This window comes from Saccopteryx leptura, chromosome 1 (assembly GCF_036850995.1).
Source record: "Saccopteryx leptura isolate mSacLep1 chromosome 1, mSacLep1_pri_phased_curated, whole genome shotgun sequence".
NCBI lineage: Eukaryota > Metazoa > Chordata > Mammalia > Chiroptera > Emballonuridae > Saccopteryx > Saccopteryx leptura.
In genome coordinates this window covers 272,945,203-272,971,408 of record NC_089503.1, presented here as the reverse complement: position 1 = coordinate 272,971,408, position 26,206 = coordinate 272,945,203, and the positions used below count along the sequence as shown (strand labels likewise).

The 26,206-nt window shown below is 46.3% G+C and overlaps 1 protein-coding gene across 2 annotated transcripts in view; it reads right to left on the bottom strand.

The window, feature by feature from the left end:
* Positions 1–25,723, bottom strand: part of SMAGP (small cell adhesion glycoprotein) — a 28,020-nt gene extending 2,297 nt beyond the window's left edge. Inside the window, exons 1-3 of one of the 2 annotated variants that reach the window (XM_066353823.1) lie at positions 25,521–25,723; positions 25,335–25,427; positions 24,501–24,572 (exon numbers count right to left, since the gene is read on the bottom strand). In XM_066353823.1, coding sequence (XP_066209920.1) covers positions 24,501–24,534 — 34 coding nt within the window. In that variant the 5' untranslated portion in view covers positions 24,535–24,572; positions 25,335–25,427; positions 25,521–25,723. The other variant, XM_066353813.1, reaches the window with a different exon arrangement.
* Between the last annotated feature and the right edge of the window lie 483 nt (positions 25,724–26,206).

Below are 26,206 nucleotides of genomic sequence, written 5' to 3'. Positions count from 1 at the left end.
GACCCTTTCTACACTTCCAGAGTAGGCCTTACAATTTGAAAGTTTCCGAAACAAGGCCTCTCCTATCCTAAAATATATCCCATACTCCTCTTGCTCTTTTTTATTTTAATATTTATTTACTTATTTTAAAGACTTTATTCATTTGAGAGAGAGAGAGAGAGAGAAAGAGAGGAGAAAGAGAAGGGGGGAGGAACAGGAAGCATCAACTCCCATATGTGCCTTGACCAGGCAAGCCCAGGGTTTTGAACCAGCGACCTCAGCATTCCAGGTGGATGCTTTATCCACTGCGCCACCACAGGTCTCACTCCTCTTGCTCTTGATCTATCCCTCAGAGCCTGAAGTCATTATCCTGGGTAGGAACACTACAGAGCTAGTGGTCTAAATCCCTTTTAAATGTTTATGTGGGAAGTCAGGAGGCCCTTCAGTTCTCCCCTAGTTAGTATTTTAGTATGAAAGTTTGCAAAGGTAATAATTAAGTTAAGGTTACTACAGGACAGAGGTACCCTAGGACAACAGGCTGGCTGATCCTAAAATGACTTACAGAAAGCATTACAATATTCAATTAATAGATGATAACAGCGGCACTCATTAACTGCCTAGTGTTTGCTAGGTACTGTGCAAGGCATGCTGGGGATGTAATGATGAGCAAAACCGAGGCCTAACCTTCACAGAGTTCACCCTCCACCACAACACAGTTCAGCAAAGGAAATATCCAGCACTTAGCGCGTGGCAGAGAGGCCTGATCCAGTCTTCCAGCAGTGACAGCCTCCCCGGGGAAGTAAGGTTTGCGCTGGGAGCTGAACCAGGGGTTTGAGTTTACAGGGTAAAAAGAGTAGGATGTGGAACATATTCTCTGCAGAAAGAAGAGCCTGGGTCAAAGCTCTGAGACAAGAGGACTCAAAGGCCAGATTGGCTGGAGCCCAGGGCATGAATGTGATTCCTGTCAAGTGGCTGAGACCCTCAGGTTTCCAGCCAGGGCAGGTGAAATTAAGTGACCAGTGGTGGGCTGGTGAGCCCAGGCGCAGTGCTAAGAGGAGGCAATGGTGTTGAGGGGTCTTTTCACACAGGCCAAGGGGAGGTTCTAAAACAGAGAAAGCAGGCCCTGGCCGGTTGGCTCAGTGGTAGAGCGTCGGCCTGGCCTGCGGGGGACCCGGGTTCGATTCCCGGCCAGGGCACATAGGAGAAGCACCCATTTGCTTCTTCACCCCCCACCCCCTCCTTCCTCTCTGTCTCTCTCTTCCCCTCCCGCAGCCAAGGCTCCGTTGGAGCAAAGATGGCCCGGGCGCTGGGGATGGCTCCTTGGCCTCTGCTCCAGGCACTAGAGTGGCTCCGGTCGCGGCAGAGCGACACCCCGGAGGGGCAGAGCATCGCCCCCTGGTGGGCAGAGCGTCGCCCCTGGTGGGCGTGCCGGGTGGATCCCGGTCGGGCGCACGCGGGAGTCTGTCTGACTATCTCTCCCCGTTTCCAGCTTCAGAAAAATACAAAAAATAATAATAATAAATAAAATAAAACAGAGAAAGCAGAAGTAGGCTGCCCAAACCCTTCATGACTATTCTCCACTTTTTCGTTAGCAATGGGTATACACTCAGCTCCTTCCTGGCCTTGGGCAAATGGTTACATCTCTTGATTCATTAATGGATTCTCATCTGTTACAGATAGGGACTGTATTAACCAATTTTGTAGGATTATTGTGAAGATTACATGAGAAAACACTAAGCATCACAGAGGCAACTACTAAAAATATTAAGGTGACTTTGTTTATATGCTTAGTGATTAAAAGGGAAAGCTGTTTTGTGTTTGACTCCCACCACACCATATAAATTGTGAGTCTGAGAAAGTAACTAAACCTCTCTGAGCCCTAGTTTCTTGATTTGTAAAATGGGAGTGTGGTAGGAAGCTGCTAAGATGGCTCCCAATGACCCCGGCCTCCTGGTAGTTATATCCTTGTGTGTGGGCTGGACCCAGAGATTTGCTTCCAACAAACAGAATACCACAAAAGTTATGAGATGTCACTTGTGAGATTAGACTATCATTTCCATTAAAAAAACTCCGAGGCCTGACCTGTGGTGGCACAGTGGATAAAGCGTCGACCTGGAAATGCTGAGGTCGCCGGTTCAAAACCCTGGGCTTGCCTGGTCAAGGCACATATGGGAGTTGATGCTTCCAGCTCCTCCCTCTTTCTTTCTTTCTCTCTCTCTTTCTCTCTCTCTCTCTCTCTCCCTCCCTCTCCTCTCTAAAATGAATAAAAAAAAAAAAAAAAAAAAAAAAGCTCCGAAGGCCTGACCAGGCAGTGCTACAGTGGATAAGTGGATAGAGTGTCGAACTGGGATGCAGAAGACCCAGGTTCAAAACCCCGAGGTCACCGCCTTAAGTACAGGCTCATCTGGCTTGAGCATGGACTCACCAACTGGAGCGCTAGGTTGCTGGCTTGAGCATGGGATTATAGACATGACCCCATAGTCGCTGGCTTGAGCCCAAAGCTCGCTGGTTTGAGCAAGGGGTCACTCCGTCTGCTGGATCCCCCCCCCCATCAAGGCACATGTAAGAAAGCAATCAATGAAGAACTAAGGTGCTGCAATGAAGAATTAATGCTTGTCCCTATCTGTCCCTCTCTCTGTCTCTCTCACACACACAAAGAAAAGCCTTGAAGTTTATCTACCTGATCACTACCACATTCTTGCTGCCCCTTGGTAAGCACACTTTCCCTCCCCCAATCTCCCAGGGCTGTACTTCATCTTCTCACCACTGACCGCAGAGTTCTATACAGTTACTTTTAGCATGGCCTTCCTTAAACATTTGAGAACTTTTTTTTTTAATTGAGAGGAGGGAGGCAGAGAGATAGACTCCCACATGCACCGCTATCCACGCCCCTTACCCAGTGGCAAGCCCTCTAAGGGCAATGCTCTGCTCATCTGGGCATTGCTGGGCAACCAAGCTAACCTCAGCGCCCTGGGCCTAATTCACTGGAACCATAGAGCCAGGGCTCCTGACCGGGAATCAAACCCAGGGCATCCACACACTGGGCCAATTCTCACGCACTGAGCCAACCAGGCCACATTTGAGAAGTTAAGATAAACGAAGCACTGAGAAGAATAATGTACATAAAGAAACTATTGGGAAAACAAGTTTGTAACAAATGTTTTTTTAGGTTTGCTCACTTATACTGGCGCAGTGCCTTGTGTGTAGTTTATGGAAGACTGTGGTGCCTGCCCTCAGGACAGACTGCAAATTGCGAATTGTTTCCTGGTTGGGAGGGACGATTGTTTGCTACTGTTTGCTGGAGAAGGGGTTTTTTTCTCCAGCCTGTTTTGCTGGGCAGAGGAGTGCAGTGATAATCCAGAGAGAGAGAGAGAGAGTCCAGAGAGAGAGAGAAAGAAGGTGCTGAGGCTGGTGGGGGCCTAGGAGTCCAGAGGGAGAGTCTGGAAAGTGAGTCAGGGCTTTCAGAGCCCTGAGAGAGAAGGAAGAGGTCTTCCCTGCCTGTTTGCTCGTCTGCCCTTACAAGAGTTTAATAAACCAAACGGCCCACCATTTTCTGGCTCCACTGTTCCTTTACCACTTGCCCGAATCCAATGAGAACCTGCATGGCCATGGTGACAGCCCCTGGCCCTGCATCTGGTGTAGTGGGCAGGATTCAGATCAGATTGGTATGGAGCCACAGCCACCCTTGAGGGGTGGGATCAAGGAGTGGTCGTTGTTACAGCTGTCCTTTTGAGGACCGTGGGCTGGCTGTTTTTTACAGCCCTGCGAGAGGAAACCGAGAGCTGAGGTTGAGAGCTCCAGAATAAGCTGCAAACTGAGGAGGAGCAATGGCTTGAACTAGAGAAGGAGGCCGATCAGGTTCAAGAGCTGCAGATGCAGGCTGAGCACCGAGGGCGCCTGGAACTAAAAGATCTTGAAAAAGGAGACTGAACGGGTTTGCGAGTTGCAGTTTGCCCTGGAAGGTGAATGCTGGCAGCGGCAGTTGTTGGAGGAACAACTGTGGGATCAGCTTCAGGCTGAGAGCCGGCAGCCGCAGGAGCCGAAGATGGAGCTGTGCCAGCAGAGAGGCTCTTAGTTGTCTGGAGCAGGTGTTTCTGGCTCCTCTTCAGAGGATGAGGCGGCTTGGGCTGAAGTTGCTGTCCGCACACTCAGCTTGGCCAGTGGTCGTCCAGAAGGTAAAAACCCAGCAGCAAAGAGTACCTACTGAGTCCCTGGTAGGCTTGCTGCAATTGTGGGACATAGGGGTGGGCGGCATCATGCTCTCTGGAGCAGAGGTGGAGAGGTTGGCCATGTTGCCATGCACTCCTCCTCAGGCAGTGTCTTCAGAGCTGCCATGATGGCAGGGATGAGGGGGGAGGCCTGAGGCCCTAAATGAACCTAGTTGCCTGTAATGGACCTTTACCTTGGTGATTTGCAGACAGCTGAGCTGTCTATCATGGACTGACTCTTAAGACTGCAATCAGAGTGGGGCACCAGTTTCCTTGTTGAATGGACATGCCACTTTGGACAGTATGAGACCCTGCTGGGGGGGGGGCACAGCTCTTGTGGAAGCCTTCCTGAACCAAGGACACCGCCCTGGAATACACAGGCCCTCTCACCTACCCTGGAGTAGGGGCTAGAGAAGGGCCTTTGGTTCGCACCTTGGGCAGAGTGCTCAGGGAGACACTGTGAAGGGCACTTCTGTAATTGTTGCAATTGTACGGAAATATAGAAATTTTTTTTTTAGCAAATAGGTAATTTAAAGGCTCTTAGCGATGCTAAGTTACTTCATTTAGCTTCTCTCCTTATCTTAAACTATACATTTCTCACTATTGTGGTGTCAGGGATAGGTTGTAAATCCTAGAATATTCAGGAATGTTTTTGCTAGATATGAGAAACATTTATCACTACTGTGTTATCTTATGGTCTTAGTGAGTAGAAATGTTTTTTCCTTTTAATGGATCCTATAGATAAACGTTGTAACAGGACAGTAAAATTTAATGAGCTTGTCTGTGAGATTAATGTGATTTTTGCCTTTAAAAGCTGGTCCCACACTGTGTTCGGGGCTGCATGATTTGAAGACTTGGGTCTCTGTGCGGTCTCCAGCTTTGAAATAAAGACTCCTTAATTTGGCTACCTAACTGGTGTGGTAAAATGGGTGTTTCTCACTGTTCAACAGTATAACTCGTGCTGTTGTTTGTATTTGTAACGTACCTCATTCCTTGCACAGGAATACCTGTGGTGTGAATTGTGAAGTGAGCAAAAGGGGCGGAATGTTGGGCAAACAAATTTGTAACAAAATTTTTTTAGGTCTACTTGCTTGTATTGGGGCAGTGCCTTGTGTGTATAGTCTATGGAAGGTTGTGGTGCTTGCCCTCAGTACAGTAGATTGCAAACTGCGGATTGCTTTCCTGCTTAGAAAGGGCAGTTGTTTGTTATTGTTCGCTGGAGAAAGGTTTTTTTTCCCCAGCCTGTTTTGCTGGGCAGAGGAGTGCAGAGAGAATCCAGAGAGAGAGAGAGAGAGAGAGAGAGAGAGAGCAGAGAAAGAGGGTGCTGAGGCTGGTGGGGGCCCAGGAGTCTAGAAAATGAGTCAGGGCTTTGGGAGCCCTGAGTGAGAGGGAAGCAGTCTTCCCTGCTGTTTGCTCATCTGCCCTTACGAGACTTTAATAAATGGAACGGCCCACCATTTTCTGACTCCGCAGTTCCTTTACAGTCTGCCCAAATCCAATGAGAACCTGCATGGCCATGGCGATGGCCCCTGACCCTACAGAAGCTTAAAATAAAGATGACTAAGATTTAGGTCAATCAACCAACAATTTACATTGCACCTCCTATGTCCTTAGGCACTGTCAAAGATGAGGGGAAGCAGCAGTGGTGAGAGCAACCAGGGACAGACCATGAAGCTGAATTTCAGTGAAGGTTCAGGGAACAGGTAAGTGTGAGCCTCTGAAAGAGAATCTGGAAGGAAAGACGATTCCTAGTTGGGAAATTCTGCAAAGATCCCAATTATAACAGCTGCCATTTACTAAGTCCCAGCTTTGTGCAAGGTGCTTGCTTTATAGATATAACTATTAATTTTTAGAATACCAATCATTTCAAAGTAGGTGTTTTTATTTGCTAATGTAGACCCTGAGGCCCAGAGAGTTAAGTGACATGCTTCATATTACAAATGAAGGAACAGTGGATGGAGTCATGATCTGAATCCAGGATAACCCACTCCAAAGCCCAAGCAAGGTACTATATTAATATTAAACCCTCCTACCACTGTTTTTTTTTTTTATATATCCAGTAGGGAAACAGAGGCAGAGAGATAATGAATGATAACTATGAGGCAGCCATAAGTGTTCCAGAAAGTTCAAGGGTTTAAAAGATATAAGGCAGAAGAAAACCCAGATAACTACAATCAAACACAGACTGTTGTGCTTCAAAGAGTGCTCTTTTAATGTGACTTTGCTCATAGGTGATGGGTAAATAAGGAATGATATCAGTGTAATGTGGAAGTCATGTTAGTTCATTAGCAACTTTCCAGCTTTCATGTTTGATGTGCTACACCTAAAGAGAACAGTTCAGCAATATCAAAAGACCTTAAGAAACATAAAACTGAATAGAAGTGCCTTCCTCAAATGTAGTAATTGGTAGGTTTCCACTTTTATTAAGCCATCTAGTGAAGCAGTAGTACAAATGAAGGAGATACAAAGAAATTTACCTCTAAATGAAAATTATGGATTAATGAAGAAGACCTTGCATCAGATTTTTAGTTTTGATGAACAAAGACACTCTGTTGGAGGTGAAGATTCTCTGAAACCTACTTCCAAAAGGAGGAAGCACACATCCCAGGTCACAGGGGGAAAAGGACTGACAGGGATTCAATGTTTAAGTGTTGGAGGAGATTTAACTGTCAATGTTTTAATTGAGATTGTTGTATTTTTTAAGGTTCTTGTTACAGAGTTTCCTAAGTGTTGAGTGGTAGACCCTAATCCTTTTTATTCCATAAACCCATTTTCAGTAATATAATTTCAGAATGTGGATCATTTGGACCTGGTCAAGTAACTCAGTTGGTTAGAATGTTGTCCCAATACTCCAAGGTTGCAGGTTTGATCCCCGGTAAGGGCACATATTAGAATCAACCAATGAATGCATAAATAAATGGAAAAACAAACTGATGTTTTTCTCTTTCCTTTTCATTCTCTATAAAAATATCAATAAATTAAAACAAAACAATTTGGGGTGGTGGACACACAATGCAATATATAGATGCTGTAGCGTAGAATGGTGCAGCTGAAACCTGTATAATTCTATTAACCAAATAAATATCACCCAAATAAATTCAATTTAAAAAATTAAAAAGAAAAATAGAATGTGGGCCTTTTAAAAAATCCACATAAAGTTTTTAGAGGCTACCAGAGACTTAGAAGAATAGTGTCAGGAAGCTCAATAGAGCTAAAGATGGCAAACAAAATTAAAAAGTGTTATATGTGGAGTAAGAACAGGAAAAGAGCTAAGTTTACTATTCAAGCCTGAAAGTGTCAGTTGGAGGTAACAGAGAAAGCAGAATTTCTCCAGCCCTTTTGCCTTTGTCTCCTATCGAAGAGAATGATTTTTTTATATATATAAAAGGAGCAGCAGCAGGAGCTTGGTGACGTGGGGAAGTGAGCTTAAGAGAAAGGATGCAACCCAGAATGCACCAGACTAATTTAAAAGCAATCCAAGGGCACTGACAGAACATGTAATGACTCACTACTGGTGATGTAGGAGCTTCTGAGGAAGAAGGAGGGGCCAGGAGCCTGAAAGAAGGTGGATTCTGTAAACAGCTAGTGATCTTACATGACTTCCCATAAAAATTCTTGAACAAGTTATTAGGCCCTGTTTTACGGGCCTTGATCTTGAAACAGCATTCATTGGGGCTAGCATGAAGCCACAACTAGCAAGCAGCTCAGACAAGCCACATAGCCTTCTTAGTCTGAGAGGTTCTAAGTTCATATGCAGGTTCACAGAGAAATTAAAAAGTTAATTCAACAAGCGTTTACTGACTGTGCACTCTATACCAGGATCTTTTCTAGGCTCTGGGCATAGATCAGTGAACACAATAAAAAATAGGCCATGTCTTCACAGTTCCTTAAAAAAGTAAATGAAATTACCATATGACCCAGCAATTCTATTTCTGGGTATATACCCAAAAGAAACAAAAGAAAGAATTCAAACAGATACTTACACCCATGTTCATAGCAACAGTATTCATATAGCTAAAAAATGAAACAACTTAAATGTGCACAAACAGATGAATGGATAAAAAAAATGCCATATACACCTACAATGGGATGTTATCCAGTCTTAAAAAGAAGTTCTGACATATAGCACAAAATGGATGAACCTTGAAAACATTATGCTAAATGAAATAAGCCAGTCACAAAAGTGTAAGTATTATATGATTCCACTTATATGAGGTACCTGGAATAGTCTATTTCTTAGAGACAGAAAGTAGAAGAGTGGTCACCAGGAGGTGGGAGGAGGGGAGAATGAGAGTCATTGTTTATTTGCAGAGTATCAGTTTGGGATGAAAAGTTCTGGGGATGGATGGTGGTGATGGTACTCAACACATGAATGAACTGTACATTTAAAAATTATAAATTTTATCGCCTGACCAGGCAGTGGCGTAGTGGATAGAGCGTCGGCCTGGGACGCGAAGGACCGAGGTTCAAAACCCTGAGATGGCTGGCTTGAGCGCAGGCTCATCCTGCTTGAGCGCCGGCTTACCAGCTTGAGCATGGGATCATAGACATGACCCCATGGTCACTGGCTTGAGCCCAAAGGCCACTGGCTTGAGCCCAAGGTCGCTGGCTTGAGCAAGGGGTCACCGGCTCTGCTGCAGTCCCCTGGCCCAGGCACATATGAGAAAGCAATCAATGAACAAATAAGATGCCACAATGAAGAGCTGATGGTTCTTATCTTTATCCCTTCCTGTCTGTCTGTCCTATCTGTCCCTTTCTCAGTCTCTTTCTCACACACACACACACAAAAAGTAAATTTTATCTTATGTATAACTCTACAATTACAAAAACATTTTTTTACATATAACCTATATTCTAAAAGGGATAGCAGACAATAAACAAAATAAATAAGAAAAAAAATACACTGTATTAGATGTTGTTGATTAATGCTTTGTAGAAAAACAAGCAGAAAGGGGCACAGTGAGTTTGGATGTAGATGGGGTGGTCAGAGCAAGTCTCCCTAATGATGTGACTTGGGTCAAGACCTATAGAAGGTGAGGGAAGCAGCCATGGAGAGACCTGGGAGAGGGACAGTCCAGGCAGAGCCATGGAGAGACCTGGCAGAGGGACAGTCCAGGCAGAGTCACGGGGAGACCTGGGAGAGGGACAGTCCAGGCAGAGTCACGGGGAGACCTGGGAGGGGGACAGTCCAGGCAGAGTCACGGAGAGACCTGGGAGAGGGACAGTCCAGGCAGAGTCACGGAGAGACCTGGGAGAGGGACAGTCCAGGCAGAGTCACGGAGAGACCTGGGAGAGGGACAGTCCAGGCAGAGCCACGGAGAGACCTGGGGGAGGGACAGTCCAGGCAGAGTCACGGAGAGACCTGGGAGAGGGACAGTCCAGGCAGAGCCACGGAGAGACCTGGGAGAGGGACAGTCCAGGCAGAGTCACGGAGAGACCTGGGAGAGGGACAGTCCAGGCAGAGCCACGGAGAGACCTGGGAGAGGGACAGTCCAGCCAGAGCCACGGAGAGACCTGGCAGAGGGACAGTCCAGGCAGAGTCACGGGGGAGACCTGGGAGAGGGACAGTCCAGGCAGAGTCACGGGGAGACCTGGGAGAGGGACAGTCCAGGCAGAGTCACGGAGAGACCTGGGAGAGGGACAGTCCAGGCAGAGTCACGGGGAGACCTGGGAGAGGGACAGTCCAGGCAGAGTCACAGGGAGACCTGGGAGAGGGACAGTCCAGGCAGAGTCACGGAGAGACCTGGGAGAGGGACAGTCCAGGCAGAGTCACGGAGAGACCTGGCAGAGGGACAGTCCAGGCAGAGTCACGGAGAGACCTGGGAGAGGGACAGTCCAGGCAGAGTCACGGAGAGACCTGGGAGAGGGACAGTCCAGGCAGAGCCACGGAGAGACCTGGGAGAGGGACAGTCCAGCCAGAGCCACGGAGAGACCTGGCGGAGGGACAGTCCAGGCAGAGTCACGGAGAGACCTGGGGGAGGGACAGTCCAGGCAGAGTCACGGAGAGACCTGGGAGAGGGACAGTCCAGGCAGAGCCACGGAGAGACCTGGGAGAGGGACAGTCCAGGCAGAGTTCAAAGGTGGGCTATCCATAATACTGAAATGCACCTGGGCTGTCACATACTGGACACATTGGAGTGCAGCTCAGAGGTCTCCTGGAGGGAGCAAGGAGGAGAGCAGGAAGTGAAGTTGAGGAGGTTGTATGAGTGAGGTGGGAATCTTTTAGAGGTTTTTGAGGAGACTGGCTGCATTTAGACTTTAAAACAGTGCTTCTCAAACTTTGTTGTTCATAAGAAATCTCCCAGGGATCAGGTGAAAACACAGATTCTGGTTCAGAAGGTGGAGGGTAGGGCCTGAAATCCAAAAACCACACTTACGGAACACTGAGTCCACTATGATGTGGGAAGCCTAATTCAGCCCACTGAAGGATGAGAGGCCACAGGGAGAAAAACTGAGGCACCCCGGGCTCAGCCAGCCAGTACCAACTGCTAGTGTGTGAGGAGGTCCTGTGGCACCTCCTCACCCAGCGGACCTCCCAGTGGATCGCAGCTGCTCAGTGAGCACAAGTGAAACCAGCAGAGGAGTGCCTAGCCAACTCGCAGAATTCTAAGAAATAATAAATTGTTACTGTTTTAAACCACTAAGAGTTGAGGTGGTTTGTTATTCAGCAACAGGTAATTGAACCAAAATTAGGGAAGGTGTGGGTAGAAGTAGAAGCAGGTTGTACCTGGCACAAGGGCACAGCGGCATCCACCCAAAGGGGAGCCTTTTTCTAGTCTGCATGAAAACATTGACTGGGTCTATCTAACAGCAGCTTACTGAGAACGTGGTGGGATTCTGGCTATATACTGAAGTTAACACTGACAGGACGGGGGATGGAGTCAAGAATCACACCAAAAAAACAAAAACAAAAAAACCCCACCAGATTTCGGGCCTGCGTGACTGGAGTGGGGAAGGCATGGTGTTATATGAATTGGGAAGCCTATAGGAGGTACGGATTTGGAAGGAGAGATCCAAAGTTCAATTCTGGATATGATTGTTTATTAGATAGCTTAGTGCAGATGTTAAGACTAGAATTTTGGGAAGAGGTATGTGCTGGAGATTTTATTTATTTATTTATTTATTTATTTATTTATTTATTTATTTATTTACAGAGACAGAGAGAGAGTCAGTGAGAGGGATAGACAGGCAGGAACGGCGAGGAATGAGAAGCATCAATCATCAGTTTTTCGTTGCGACACCTTAGTTGTTCATTGATTGCTTTCTCATATGTGCCTTGACTGCGGGCCTTCAGCAGACCGAGTAACCCCTTGCTCGAGCCAGTGACCTTGGATCCAAACTGGTGAGCTTTGCTCAAACCAGATGAGCCCATGCTCAAGCTGGCGACCTCAGGGTCTCAAACCTGGGTCTTCCGCATCCCAGTCCGACGCTCTATCCACTGCACCACCGCCTGGTCAGGCTGCACTGGAGATTTTAAAAGTCAGCATATTTGCCTGACCTGAGGTGGCTCAATGTTTAGATAAAGCATTGGCCTGGAATGTTACAGTTGCAGCCCAAAACCCCAGGCTCATATGGTCAAGGCACATATGAGAAGCAATTACGAGTTGATGCTTCCGGCTCCTCCCTCCTGCCTTTCTCTCTCCCCTCTCTCTTAAATCAATAAGTAAAATCTTTTAAAAAATTTAAGAAAATAGGCCCTGGCCAGTTGGCTCAGCGGTAGAGCGTCGGCCTGGCGTGCGGGGGACCTGGGTTCGATTCCCGGCCAGGGCACATAGGAGAAGCGCCCATTTGCTTCTCCACCCCCCCCCCTTCCTCTCTGTCTCTCTCTTCCCCTCCCGCAGCCAAGGCTCCATTGGGGCAAAGATGGCCCGGGCGCTGGGGATGGCTCCTTGGCCTCTGCCCCAGGCGCTAGAGTGGCTCTGGTTGCGGCAGAGCGACGCCCCCTGGTGGGCGTCCCGGGTGGATCCCGGTCGGGCGCATGCGGGAGCCTGTCTGTCTCTCCCCGTTTCCAGCTTCAGAAAAAATACAAAAAAAAAAAAAAATTTAAGAAAATAAAAAAAATCAGTATATTTAAGATCATGAGTCAGTGAAATCTCTGAGACAGTATGTACAGATAGAAAGAATCAAGGGCGGAGCCCAGGGAGGAAACAGCAAAGGAGACGGAGGAGTAGCAGCCAAATAGATCAAGTGTGAGGACCACTGGGCTTCTTCAAGCAGAAGTCATGACCTTGATAAAAAGAAGCTTAGTGAGGTGTTGAGGCAAAACCCCTGGTTTACAGTGGGTTAAAATAAATAAATAAATAAACAAATAAATAAATGGAAGGAGAGGAACTGAAGGCAGAATATTGATAAACTATTTTTTTTTCTCATAAAGGTGAGCAGAGAAATGAGCATCAGCTAGAGTGGGGAGGGTGTTCAAGCCATTTATTTGTTTTTGCTTTAAAAAAAAAACCCAAAACATTTTATTTATTTATTTTAGAGAGGAGAAAGAGAGAAAGAGAGAAAAGGGAAAGAGGAGCAGGAAGCATCAACTCCCATATGTGCCCTGACCAGGCAAGCCCAGGGTTTCGAATCTGTGACCTCAGTGTTTCAGGTCAATGCTTTATCCACTGCACCACCACAGGTCAAGTTGTTTGTTTGTTTTTGCTCTTTTAAGGATGAGAGCAATGACAGCATGTTTATGTACATACAGGAATGACTCCGGTTAGAGGGAACAATTGATGATGCATGAGAGAAGACAGTGGCTGGAACCATGGCCTTGAAGGGCTAGGGATCTAGTGCACAAATAGCAGGGTTGGCTGCAGACAGGGCAGGGATCATGCGTTAATAATGTATACACGAGAACAGAGGCAGATAGTGGGCAGATGGGGAGAGTAGGAGCCTTTGTGTTCTCTTCTGAGAATTTTAATTTTTAAAGAAAATAGAACACAAGGTCATTAACTGAGAAAGAGGATAAGGAGAGTATTGAGGGAAAGATGAAGTAGCTGCATGAGAAGACAGCAGCTCATCATAGACCATATGGAAAAATATACTATCCCTGTGGAGTGATACAGCTTGGCTCTAAGAACTAAGTGGGGTAGTAACTGACTGTCAAGAAAGGGAATGAGTGATGTCAGTTTAAGCAGAGGTTCTTCCACTAGGATTTCACCATAGTTCTTTTTGAATTTGATATTCTTTTTTTTTTTTTTTTTTTTTGTATTTTTCTGAAGCTGGAAACGGGGAGAGACAGTCAGACAGACTCTCGCATGTGCCCGACCGGGATCCACCCGGCACACCCACCAAGGGCGAGGCTCTGCCCACCAGGGGGCGATGCTCTGCCCCTCCGGGGCGTCGCTCTGCTACGACCAGAGCCACTCTAGCGCCTGGGGCAGAGGCCAAGGAGCCATCCCCAGCGCCCGGGCCATCTTTGCTCCAACGGAGCCTTGGCTGCGGGAGGGGAAGAGAGAGACAGAGAGGAAGGAGGGGGTGCGGGGGTGGAGAAGCAAATGGGCACTTCTCCTACGTGCCCTGGCCCGGAATCAAACCCGGGTCCCCCGCACGCCAGGCTGTCGCTCTACCGCTGAGCCAACCGGCCAGGGCCGAATTTGATATTCTTATGTCAAATCATGCTAGGGCTAAATTAAGGCCTTTATGCAATTCAAAATAACTTTAAATCAGCCTGACCAGGTGGTGGCACAGTGAATAGAGCACTGGACTGGGACATAGAGGACCCAGGTTCAAAACACCAAGGTCACCGAGCGTGGGCTCACCAGCTTGAGCATGGGACCATAAACATGACTCCATGGTCGCTGGCTTGAAGCCCAAGGTCATTGGTTGAGCCCAAGGTCGCTGGCTTGAGCAAGGGGTCACTTGATCTGCTGTAGCCCCCTGGTCAAGGCACATATGAGAAAGCAATCACTGAACAACTAAGGTGCCGCAACAAAGAATTGATGTTTCTCATCTCTCTCCTTTCCTGTCTGTCCCCATCTGTCCCTCTCTCTGTCAGTCTCTCTCTCTCTCCGTCACACACACACAAAAATAATTTAAATCAGAAGACAGGTAGAAGAAAGTTCAATAATATCTCTCTTATGATAATGACTCTGGCTTTTTGTTTGTTTTTAAAATATATTGAATATTAAACTCTTTGCAAGATTGTTTGTTTTGCTGTTCTACTTTATTGGTGCCTTCTACCTGGGTTTGGTGCTCTTTGGATAAATGCAGACCCCTGAAGACCCCAGGTAAGGAGCTACAAAGCTAGCCTGATCAGGCGGTGGCGCAGTGGATAGAGTGTCGGACTGGGATGCGGAGGACCCAGGTTCGAGACCCCGAGGACATCAGCTTGGACCCAAGGTTACTGGCTCGAGCAAGGGGTTACTCAGTCAGCTGAAGGCATGTGGTCAAGGCACATATGAGAAAGCAATCAATGAACAACTAGGGGGTCGCAACGAAAAACTGGTGATTGATGCTTCTCATTTCTCTCAGTTCCTGTCTCTGTCCCTATCTCTCTCTGACTCTCTCAGTCTCTGTAAAAAAAATAATAATAATAAAAATAAATAAAATAAATATTTCTGTAACCATATTAAAAAAAAAAAGCTAGAGAGGCAACTAAAAAAGCTGATGAACAGAGAGATTTTGTATGGCCATAACCGCCGCCATCATGGCCATTCACATGTAGGTTCTCACTGGATTCAGGCAGATGGTAAAGAAACAGTGGGGGGGGGGGGGGGGAGATAAAGAAACAGTGGAGCCAAAAAACGGCAGGCCATTCCTTTATTAAAGTCTTGCACCGGCTGATGAGCAAAGAGGCAGGGAAGACCTCTTCCCTCTCATTCAGTAGCTCCCAAAGCCCTAACACATTCTCAGGTTCCACAACCAGGAGAGTCTTCTCCTGTCCCTCCTAGAATCAAAGGCCCCACCAGTCTCAGCAGAGCTTGCTCTGGTTCCCCATCTGCACACTTTCTGTCTGCCAAACATGGCTCCTTTCTCCTTCTTCTCTCTGCAAAACTTGCTTGTTCTTCAGTACTCTGCATTCTCTCTGCTCTCACTCTGCTAATATGATTTCTTTCTTCCCCTTCTCTTTCTGCTCTCTCCTTTCAAAACTTTCTGGCAGAAAACCTCTCCTCCAGCAAATATTAGCAAAACAATGGCCCTTCCCAAGCAGGAATGCAATCCACAATTTGCCAACTGCCCTGCTCTGAGACCAAGCACACACATGGCTGCCCAGTGCCATTTTGTAAAAATAAAAGTGAGCAAACTCAAAATATACAAATTTTACAAACTCACTTGCCCAATAGATTTCAAATGACCAGAGAATTGGGCCAAGTTGAACATGATGAGAATTTATTAGATTCTCTGCTCTTAGGTCCAGAAAACCAATGAACTCACAAGTAAAATGGGGAGTGGGGAAGAATGGGGAAGCTATGGCTCAGTGGCAGCCTATATAAAAGGCTTACAGTGGGATCACTATAGAGCAATTGATACTGGAACAATATACCCCAAAATAGCAGTAAGAGTGATAGGTAGGCTAAAGAATATGGGATGATTTTTATTTTCTTCTACAGTGTGCTTTCCTTAATCTTCCAAATTTCTTTTTTTTTCTTTTTTAATGAGAGAGACAGAGAGAAACAGAGAGAGAGACAGAGAGAGGGACAGACAGACAGGAAAGAAGATGAGGGGCATCAATTCTTCGTTGTGGCACCTTAGTTGTTCACTGATTGCTTTCTCATATGTGCCTTGACCAGGGGGCTCCAGCCGAGCCATTGACATTGGGGGCTCAAGCCAGTGACCTCAGGATTCAAGCCAGCGACCTCTGGGCTCAAGCTAGTGACCATGGGGTCCTGTCTATGATCCTACGCTCAAGTCAGTGACCCTACATTCAAGATGGTGAGCCTGCGCTCAAGCCGGTGACCTCGCGGTCTCGAGCCTGGTTCCTCTGCGTCCCAGGCCAGCGTTCCATTCTCTGCGCCACCACCTGGTCAGGCTATCTTCCAAATTTCTCACGATGATAATTACTCAAAAAAAAAAAAATTAAACTTGCTGTTATATTTGGCATCATTAATAGAGTCTCTAATAATGGAAGCCAAGTGCAGCCCTCCTTTGCGCCACTTCTTGACTGCTGAGTTGCATCTGGATGTCACAGTTTTGACATAAGCAGCCAACATTGTGAATGATTTAGAAACCATGTCAGATAAAGAAAGCTTGCAACAGAAAGCCCATGGAGGAACTTAGGGGGAGCCTAGGATTTGAACACTGTCTTCAAATATGCCAAGGGATGACCTGTACAAATGGCAGAAACTAATGGAAGACAGATGCCCCGCCCTCCCCCAGGAAGAAGAGCACACTGGACAAATGCTTCAGGTACTGAACAGAATTCTAACACAGAGTGAGTAACTTAACTAGCTGACCACAAGGACTTTTATCACCTTAATTTTGGCGTAAAATCTTTAAAAAAGAAAGAAAGTGTTCTGCTCTGGTCAGATAGCTGAGTTAAACAGAGCATTGTCCTGATAGCGGGATCGATGATCCCTGATCAGGGCACATAAAAGAAACAACCAATGGCTGTATAAATAAGTGGAACAATAACTTGATGTTTCCTCTCTCTCTTTCTCTCAAATCAATAAATATATTAAAATTTTTTTTTGAGTCTTTTAAAAAAAGTGTTTAGAATTCACATCAAAATCACATTTTGAACTGGTAAAATCTCAATGAAGTCTGTGGTTGGGTTAACAGTATTGTACCATTATTAATTTCTTGTTTTTTCAAAAAATGTACCATGGTCATATAAGATACTGACATTAAGGGAAACTGTCTGAAGGGTACATGGGAAATCTCTGTACTATTTTTGCAACTTTTCTATAAATCTAAAATTATTCCAAAATAAAATGTTTTTTAAAAATTAAAAATTTGAACTCACATAAAAGCACTTTTCTCAGACTAAAGGTCACAGAGTGTCCTGAAGAGTTAATGAGCTAGTGCCCTTCAGGCTTCAAGTATCAAAACTATAATCTGGCCCTGGCCGGTTGGCTCACTGGTAGAGCGTTGGCCTGGTGTGCAGGAGTCCCGGGTTTGATTCCCAGCCAGGGCACACAGGAGAAGCGCCCATCTGCTTCTCCACCCCTCCCCCTCTCCTTCCTCTCTGTCTCTCTCTTCCCCTCCGCAGCCAAGGTTCCATTGGAGCAAAGTTGGCATGGGCGCTGAGGATGGCTCCATGGCCTCTGCCTCAGGCACTAGAATGGCCCTGGTTGCAACAGAGCAATGCCCCAGATGGGCAGAGCATCACCCCCTAGTGGGCATACTGGGTGGATCCCGGTCGGGCACATGCAGGAGTCTGTCTGACTGCCTCCCTGTTTCCAACTTCAGAAAAATACAAAAAAAAACCAAAAAAACTGAGCCCTAGCCGGGTAGCTCAGTTGGTTAGAGCATCCTCCCCATATACTAAGGTTGTGGGTTGGACACCTGGTCAGGGTACATACAAGAAGAAGCAACCAATGGCCTGACCAGGCAGTGGTGAGGTGGATAGTGTCGGACTGGGACACGGAGGATCTAGGTTTGAAATCCCAAGATCACGAGCTTGAGTGCAGGCTCACCAGCTTGAGTGCGGGGTAGCTGGCTTGAGCATGGAATCATAGACATGACCCCATGGTCACTGGCTTCAGCTCAGGGTTGCTGGCTTGAGCAAGAGGTCACTCAATCTGCTGGAGTTCCCCATGGTCAAGGCACACATGAGAAAGCAGTCAATGAACAACTAAAGTGCTGCAACAAAGAACTGATGCTTCTTGTCCTGGCCGGTTGGCTCAGCAGTAGAGCGTCGGCCTGGCGTGCGGGGGACCCGGGTTCGATTCCCGGCCAGGGCACATAGGAGAAGCGCCCATTTGCTTCTCCACCCCACCCTCCTTCCTCTCTGTCTCTCTCTTCCCCTCCCGCAGCCAAGGCTCCATTGGAGCAAAGATGGCCCGGGCGCTGGGGATGGCTCCTTGGCCCCTGCCCCAGGCGCTAGAGTGGCTCTGGTCGCGGCAGAGCAACGCCCCGGAGGGGCAGAGCATCGCCCCCTGGTGGACAGAGCATCGCCTCTGGTGGGCGTGCCGGGTGGATCCCAGTCAGGCGCATGCGGGAGTCTGTCTGACTGTCTCTCCCCATTTCCAGCTTCAGAAAAATACAAAAATACAAAAAAAAAAAAAAAAGAACTGATGCTTCTCATCTCTCTTTCTTCCTTCCTGTCTGTCCCTATCTGTCCCTTTCTTTGTCTCTTCTGTAACAAAAATAAAGAATCAACCAATGACTGCATGAATAAGTGGAAAAGCAAATTGTTTCCTCTCTCTAAAATCAATTAAAAAGAAAGAAGTGTAATCTATATTTATGATTTACAGTTTACAAAACATACATTTTTTTAGCTCCTCCCCAAGAATGTGTTGTAAGCAGGGTTGGTATTATCATTCTGTACAAGCCAAGAAACTTGGGCAGCTCAGCAAACAGCATCACTCAGCAGTTGGCTGAGCCAGGTTTCAAATCTGCCTCTTCATTCCAAGCTTCCTACTGCCACACACTACCAACTCTCCAAGATCTGGAAACATCCTGCTCTGACTCCAGTGAAACTTTCTGTTTACATGTCCCTGGATTTGGTTCTCTGAGTTTTACTGTAAATGGAAAGTGTTCACTGTTGCACTGTTTGCAAGAGTGACAAATATCTGACTGTCCACTGGCAGAGGAATGATTAAATAAGTCAGGCTATTCATTCTGGAAACAATATAGTTGTTAAGAAGAATGTGGTAGATCTGCAGTTACTGGGACAGGACATATGGTTAGATGGAAAAAGCAAATTGCTGGGGTCAATGTGTTAAAAAAGCTTTGTAAAGAAAGTAAATTAAATGTTTGTAAAAACATTTATGTTTTTAAAAAATGTTTTAGATTTCATTTATTGATTTTAGAGAGAGAGGAAGAAAGAAGAGGATGAGACAGAAACATCGATCTATTTCTGTATGTGCCCTGACCAGGGATAAACCAGCAACCTTCGCATATCAGAATGACACTCTAACCCAGTGGTAGTCAACCTGGTTCCTACCGCCCACTAGTGGGCGTTCCAGATTTCATGGTGGGCGGTAGTGGAGCAACCAAAGTATAAATAAAAAAAATAGATTTAACTATGGTAAGTTGTTTTATAAAGATTTATTCTGCCAAACTTAGCAAAAACCCGACATAAAGTACTTGGTAAGTAATTATTATTATATGCTTTAACTCGCTGTAACTCTGCTTCCCTACTTTATAAATCACCCTTACTGTGGAACCGGTGAGCGGTTAGAAAATTTTACTACTAACAGAGATATAAAAGTGGGCGGTAGGTATAAAAAGGTTGACTACCCCTGCTCTAACCAACCAAGCCAGGGCAAAAACATTTACTTACTTACTTATTTACTTATGGGGGGGGGGGAATGGAAAGAAAAAGAGAAGCATCAACTCGTCTTTACACTTAGTTGTACACCCACTGATTACTTCTCTTACATGTCCTGCCTTGGCTCGAACCAGCAACCTTAATGCTCAGGGATGACACTCTATCTACTGTGCTACCAGCCAGGGCAAACTTTTTTTTTTTTTCCAGAGACAGAGAGTCAGAGAGAGAGGGATAGACAGGGACAGACAGACAGGAACGGAGAGATGAGAAGCATCAATCATTAGTTTTTCATTGTGTATTGCAACACCTTAGTTGTTCATTGATTGCTTTCTCATATGTGCCTTGACCGCAGGCCTTCAGCAGACCGAGTAACCCCTTGCTCGAGCCAGCGACCTTGGGCTCAAGCTGGTGAGCTTTTTGCTCAAACCAGATGAACCGGCACCCAAGCTGGCAACCTCGGGGTCTCGAACCTGGGTCTTCCATGTCCTAGTCCGACGCTCTATCCAGTGCGCCACCGCTTGGTCAGGCCAAACATTTATTTTTAATGTTTGTAAAAAAAGCAAATTAAAATAAAATTATAAACACACACACACACACACCTGCGCAAACATACATAAAAGAAACGGTCAAGGACATGGAATAGTTTTTTAATGAAAGCAACAACAAAGTAAACAAAGTACAGAAACCCTGTGATAAAAGGGGGAGTAGTTTTCCCTCCATTATCTCCAGTTGCTATCCCATTTCTCTCCTATCTCTCGTCCAACATAGAAATAACATTCCCCTCTTCCTTCCCTTCTCAGTCTTGGAAGGACTGCAGCACTGGTCTTTCTTTCAGGGGGAGGCCGGGGCTGAGGACCACAAGATTTGGGGTTTCACCCAAATCCTAACCAACAGCAAGTGAACATCAAGATCGATTTTGCTTACTCACCCCCTCCTTTTGTTGTTAACCCAGATACACGTTCGTTTCTTTGTGGCCCTTGTTCCCCTAAATCTCTTATCACTGAGGCATCGGATCCTTTGCCACCTGAGTTTGCCAACCTACTTATTTGCTCTGGACCTGCCTAACACAGAGCAGCTCCCCCAATCCTCTTTCCCATGGGAACCGGCCCTGAAATTCTGCTCCCTTTCTCCTTCCTTCTCTTTCATGTGCTCCTGCCAGTAGGGTGGAGTGAAACTTTCAGAGCAGTATACCATGTCGGAAAGAACAGAGACTTGGGAGTAAATCAGACATGGCACAAAGACCCGCCTCTGCTATTATTAGCCACATGACCTTGGGAGAATTCTCCTTAACCTCTGAAAATTTCTTAACTTCTATGAACCTCAGTTTTTGCTTTGGTAAAATGAGAATAAAACCTGCTCATAGGGTTGTGGTGAAAAATAACTGAGATGAAAAATACTTAGTGTCTACTCCAGAGTGAGTAAAACCTAGGAAGTTCCTAGTGTCATCAGGTAGAAAGGGATGGCCTTTAATCATGGGCAGGCAGAGCCCACCACGCCAGGTTTCACTCCATCCTACTTCTAACAGGGTGACTTATGCGCTAGGCACAGCAGGCACAGTGCTGAGGGTCCACAGAGCTTGCAGAGGCCCATGAAAATGGTTTTTAATGATTTTAATTGTAATGACTTTAATTTCTCTTAAAATCACAAGAAAAAAAATTTCTTTAAGAAATAAGAAAATTGTTTAGGTCAAGGAAATTGTATATTGCGATATCCATCAATTATTCATAATAAATACAACTGTTAATGATTTAGTTATATTTTTCCTTATTACAACATAGTGGTAAAATACAAATTTTATTTTTACTTATTTATTTAATTCTTGCCCCCCCTTTAAATTTATTGGGGTGACACTGATTAACAAAATTATACAGGCTTCAGGCGAACAATTCCACATCATCAATATACTGTATTGTGTGTTCACCCCCCCAAGTCAAGTCTCCTCTATCACCCTTTATCCCCTCTGTATCTTCCTCCACCTCCCTCTAACCCTCCCCACCCCAGCAATTACCATGCTGTTGTCTCTGTCCCTGAGTTCTTTTATAATTTTTAATGTATATCTTTTTAAATGGAGGGACAAGCCAACAAAGGCAAAGTGCCAAGGGCCCATGAAAGTCATACACAGCCCTCAGTTTCAACACTCCAAGAAGTTAACTCCTCTAGGAGATTTTTATAGTCTGACAGGGGGAAAAGATGTGAAGGAATGGAGATGGGGAGATGGGGAAAGAGATGTGCAAGACCTACAGTGATCTTGTCCTTTAAAATATAAGTCCTCTGAGCGGAGGAATTGTCCATACAATCCCAAAGCTCGCCAGCTGGAGCCCAAGGTCACTGGCATGAGCAAGGGAACACTGGCTCAGCCATGGTCAAGACATGTACAAGAAGCAATCAATGCCCAAATAAAGTGAAACCAGCTACAAGTTGATGCTTCTCACCCTCTCTCTCCCTTCCTCTCTCTCTCTCTCTCTCTCTCAAAAACCAAACCAAACCAAACCAAAACAAGCCTTCACTGTGTTTGTGATTTCTCCCTTCCAGTCTTTGAACTTATATATGATTCAACAATTCCACTTCTGAGTAAACATATCCAAAAGAATTAAAAGCAGGAACTTAGATATTTGTACGCCATTTTCACAGCAGCATTATTCACAGTAGTCAAAAGATGGAAACAACCCAAGTATCAATAAATGAATGGGTAAACAAAATGATATATATTATATCTATATATACAAAATTATATATCTATTACTCAGCTTTAAAAAAGGAAATAAAATTCTGACACATGCCACAACATAGATGAACCCTGGAGCTGTTATGCTAAGTGAAATATGTCAGACACAAAAGGACAAGCATGTATTGCATGACTCCACTTCTATGAGGTACTTAGTCAAATTTATACAAATAGAAAGTATAACAGTGATTACCAAGGGCTGGGGTGAGAAGGAATGTGAAGCTACTGTTTAATGCAGTGGTAGTCAACCTGATTCCTACCGCCCACTAGTGGGCGTTCCAGCTTTCATGGTGGGCGGTAGTGAAGCAACCAAAGTATAAATAAAAAGGTAGATTTAACTATAGTAAGTTGTTTTATAAAGATTTATTCTGCCAAACTTAGCGAAAATCCGACATAAAGTACTTGGTAAGTAATTATTATTATATGCTTTAACTCACTGTAACTCTGCTTTATAAATTTTATAAAGTAAAGTTACTCCCCTACTTTATAAATCACCATTACTGTGGAACCAGTGGGCGGTTAGAAAATTTTACTACTAACAGAGATACAAAAGTGGGCGGTAGGTATAAAAAGGTTGACTACCCCTGGTTTAATGAATAGTTTCAGTGTAGGAAAAAGTTCTGGAGATGGATGGTAGTGACGGTACTCCAGCATTGTGAATGTTAATACTTAATATTACTAAACTGTACACCAAAAAAAAGTTAAAATGGTTTAACATTTAGATTATGTATATTTTACCACAAATTTTTAAAAAATTAAAAAAGAGCCTGACCAGGCGGTGGTGCAGTGGATAGAGCGTCGGGCTGGGATGCAGAGGACCCAGGTTCAAGACCCCGAGGTCGCCAGCTTGAGCACGGGCTTATCTGACTTGAGCAAAAGCTCACCAGCTTGAGCCCAAGGTCACTGGCTCGAGCAAGGGGTTACTCGGTCTGCTGAGGCCCGCGGTCAAGGCACATATGAGAAAGCAATTAATGAACAACTAAGGTTTCACAAAGAAAAACTGATGATTGATGCTTCTCATCTCTCTCTGTTCCTGTCTGTCCCTCTCTCTAACTCTCTCTGTCTCTGTTAAGAATGTAAATAGTTCCCCTTCTGCCCAAGTGCTAATTCCTTGGCTAGCTGCTGAAGCATCACCTCTTTATCCCCAGGCAGGTTTATTTGGGAGGTCCTCCGCCCTCTCCTCAGGAACACCCTCCAGGGTAAGTGCAATCTCTGCAGCTTCACACATGACCAGGCTACCTTTACCTGGAACACCAGCTACACACTGCTCTGCCTGTATATACCTCATCCCTCCACAAGGGTAAGGGTTCCACCCCTTCCCCACTCATGAAGCCTTGCTGACCAATGTAAACTTCTACACATTTCTCCCTTTTCTTATCTCTCACCAGACAACTCTAACAGTCTGAATTGTGTGCATCACCAGACATAGAGGACACTGCCTTAGACTTTCCTTGGGTTGTCACTCACCTGTTTACACATCAGTAAGACAGAGAATGTCTGTCCTAATGACAAATGAAACTGTATATGAAAACAAAGCTGTATAGACCAATCAAGTTTTTATTCCTCCCTTAACCTATCTAGTACATAATGAAAATAATCAATGACTATATCATTTCATAACCAGCTCAGCTTAGTTATGAAATGAAAGGTGGGAATCATTCTCAACATGATGAGATGGATCTCTGCCTGAGCACAGCTCCAGGAACAATGGTGTGTGCTACTGGCGAGTATCATCAGAGGAGCGGAATCGGAAAGCAGGCAGAATTCCTTTCCAGGTAAAGGTGGGTTTTTAACAAGCATCTAATAATAATAATAATAATAGTAACCAATGTTAATGAGTGCTTATTAGACCTGAGACACTGTACTAGGTGTTTTATATAGGTTGTCTCATTTCATCCTCCCAAATAAACTCATAAAATAGGCACTATTTTCCCATTTTACAAGTAGGAAACTGGAGCTTAGAGGTTAGATAACTCACTCAGGGTCACAAAGCTTTAAGTGGTAGTGCCAGGAACTGGCTCAGGTCCATGAGATTTAGATTCAAACTGCACTCAAGTGCACACTCTAGTTGCCTAGTAGTAGTTCCTTTTAGCTGTGAGGGAAGCAAAGAGGGGTGGGAGAGTCTTCTCATCTGGCTTGAGGCCTCAGGGAATACCAGGACTGGGCTGGGGTGAGCATGTTGAACAAGCCTCTACCGTTCCCACTGAAAAAGGACTTCACCTACCTCCTAAAGAAGGCATGGTTGGGAGGCTGGTCATTGCGGGAAGTGGATAGGCACCGTGAGGAACAAGCCGATCTGCAGCAAGAGGGGAAAAGATAGGCATGAGGTGGGTGGACCCCTGCCTGGGGCTAGAGACAACTGGAAATCCCAGAAAAACCGTTGGTGCCAGATTTTCTGGAGTTCATTCCCTACTCCCTCTTTTCCCTGTGGAGCTAGCTTTAAACCCTTGTTTGGTTTCCCTTCGTATCTCCTCAGGCTGCTGTTACAAGTGCATTTCCGTGAGACCACCTGTATTTGGGGTGCATTATCTCTTAACGTTCTACCCCGACATCCTTTCACTGGATCACAACATTTACCTACAATTTCTAAAAGACCGAGCAAATTAGGCCAAAGTATGCAGATTAGCAGTGGCCCAAGTTTCACCAAATCGCAATAACTGGTACCTAGTTTTTTCACAGCTGGGTTGGGGCGGAGCCATCCCCTCGGTGTCAGGAAGGGGTGTGCAGTACCTGCGCCCAGGCTCGGAGGCCACGAGGGGCTGAAAGGTGCCCTGGGGTTGGGGGTGGAGGTTGAGCCAGGCAGAGGAAACTTGAGATGAGGGTCCTCAGTCGCCTTCTGGCTGTAGACAACCAGTCCACCGGGCTTGGTCCACTCCCCTCAGTCCTCCTTCATTGTCCACTGCGCCATCCGCGCACAGTAGACTGAACTCCACTAGCCGGCCACTAAGGCTGAACTCCACTTGGCCGAGCCCGAATTTCGGGCGCCGTGGGGACCCTCGACAGCTCGGCTAACTTAGGGTCTCGCCCTGCAGCCCCACCCCCAGCCCTCCAGCGTTACCAGCACCCGGTGGGCTCGCTGCGAGGGTGGCCCAGCAGCCGAGACGCCAGCTCCAGACGAGAGACAAGCTCCGGCCGCTCCCGGTTTCAGTTCCTGCGGGGGACCGAGGTGGCGGCAGTGTGAGTGTGGGCGACCGAGCTCGCTTGGCTCTCCGCCCTTTTCAGGTCCCCTCCTCCGCATGCTCACCTGACCGGTCTGACGGGCTCTGTGGAAGGGCCGGCGCCACTCCGCGCGTCCTTTTGAACTACACGAGGGCGGGAACTGCAGAGCTCCGCGCAGACCTACCCAGGGACACGAGCAGCCGGAAGCTGCTGAGAGACACGCAGAGTTAGCTGCGAAGGCCCGCGAGGGGGTTGGGGGGCGGCCGAATGGGTGGGACAGGAAAAGAGGAGAGAAACCGCCCTCTGCAATTCCCTCTGCCTGCTGGGCCGCTTCTGCTTCCCCGGGAGGAAAGGCTAGCCTTTCCTTCTTCGATTGTCACTTTAACCTACTTCCGAAGCCGCTAGCTCCCTCCCTCGCCCCGAGCCTTGGGGGCGTGGGTGGGGGATGGCTGGGAACTGAACCTTGGCTAACTGGGATCCGCCCGTTTCCCCACGATCGACATTTTTTGAGTTTTCAACAAATGTGGGAAATTACATTTACTTGCATTTGCATATCATTTACGTAAGTAGGTCTGTGTCCAGAAACTTGGAGCATAAAGGTAACTTAGTGACACACCGCGGGTTGGAAAGCGGGAGGCAAGGTGGAGAGAAAAATGTCGGGCGATCCAGATTTTCCTTGTCAGATGTTCATCTGAGGTAGTGGAGTTGCACGGACTTTGGGTTCAAACAGTCCCAGCTCGGCAGCTGGTTAACTGTGACTTGGGGCAAATT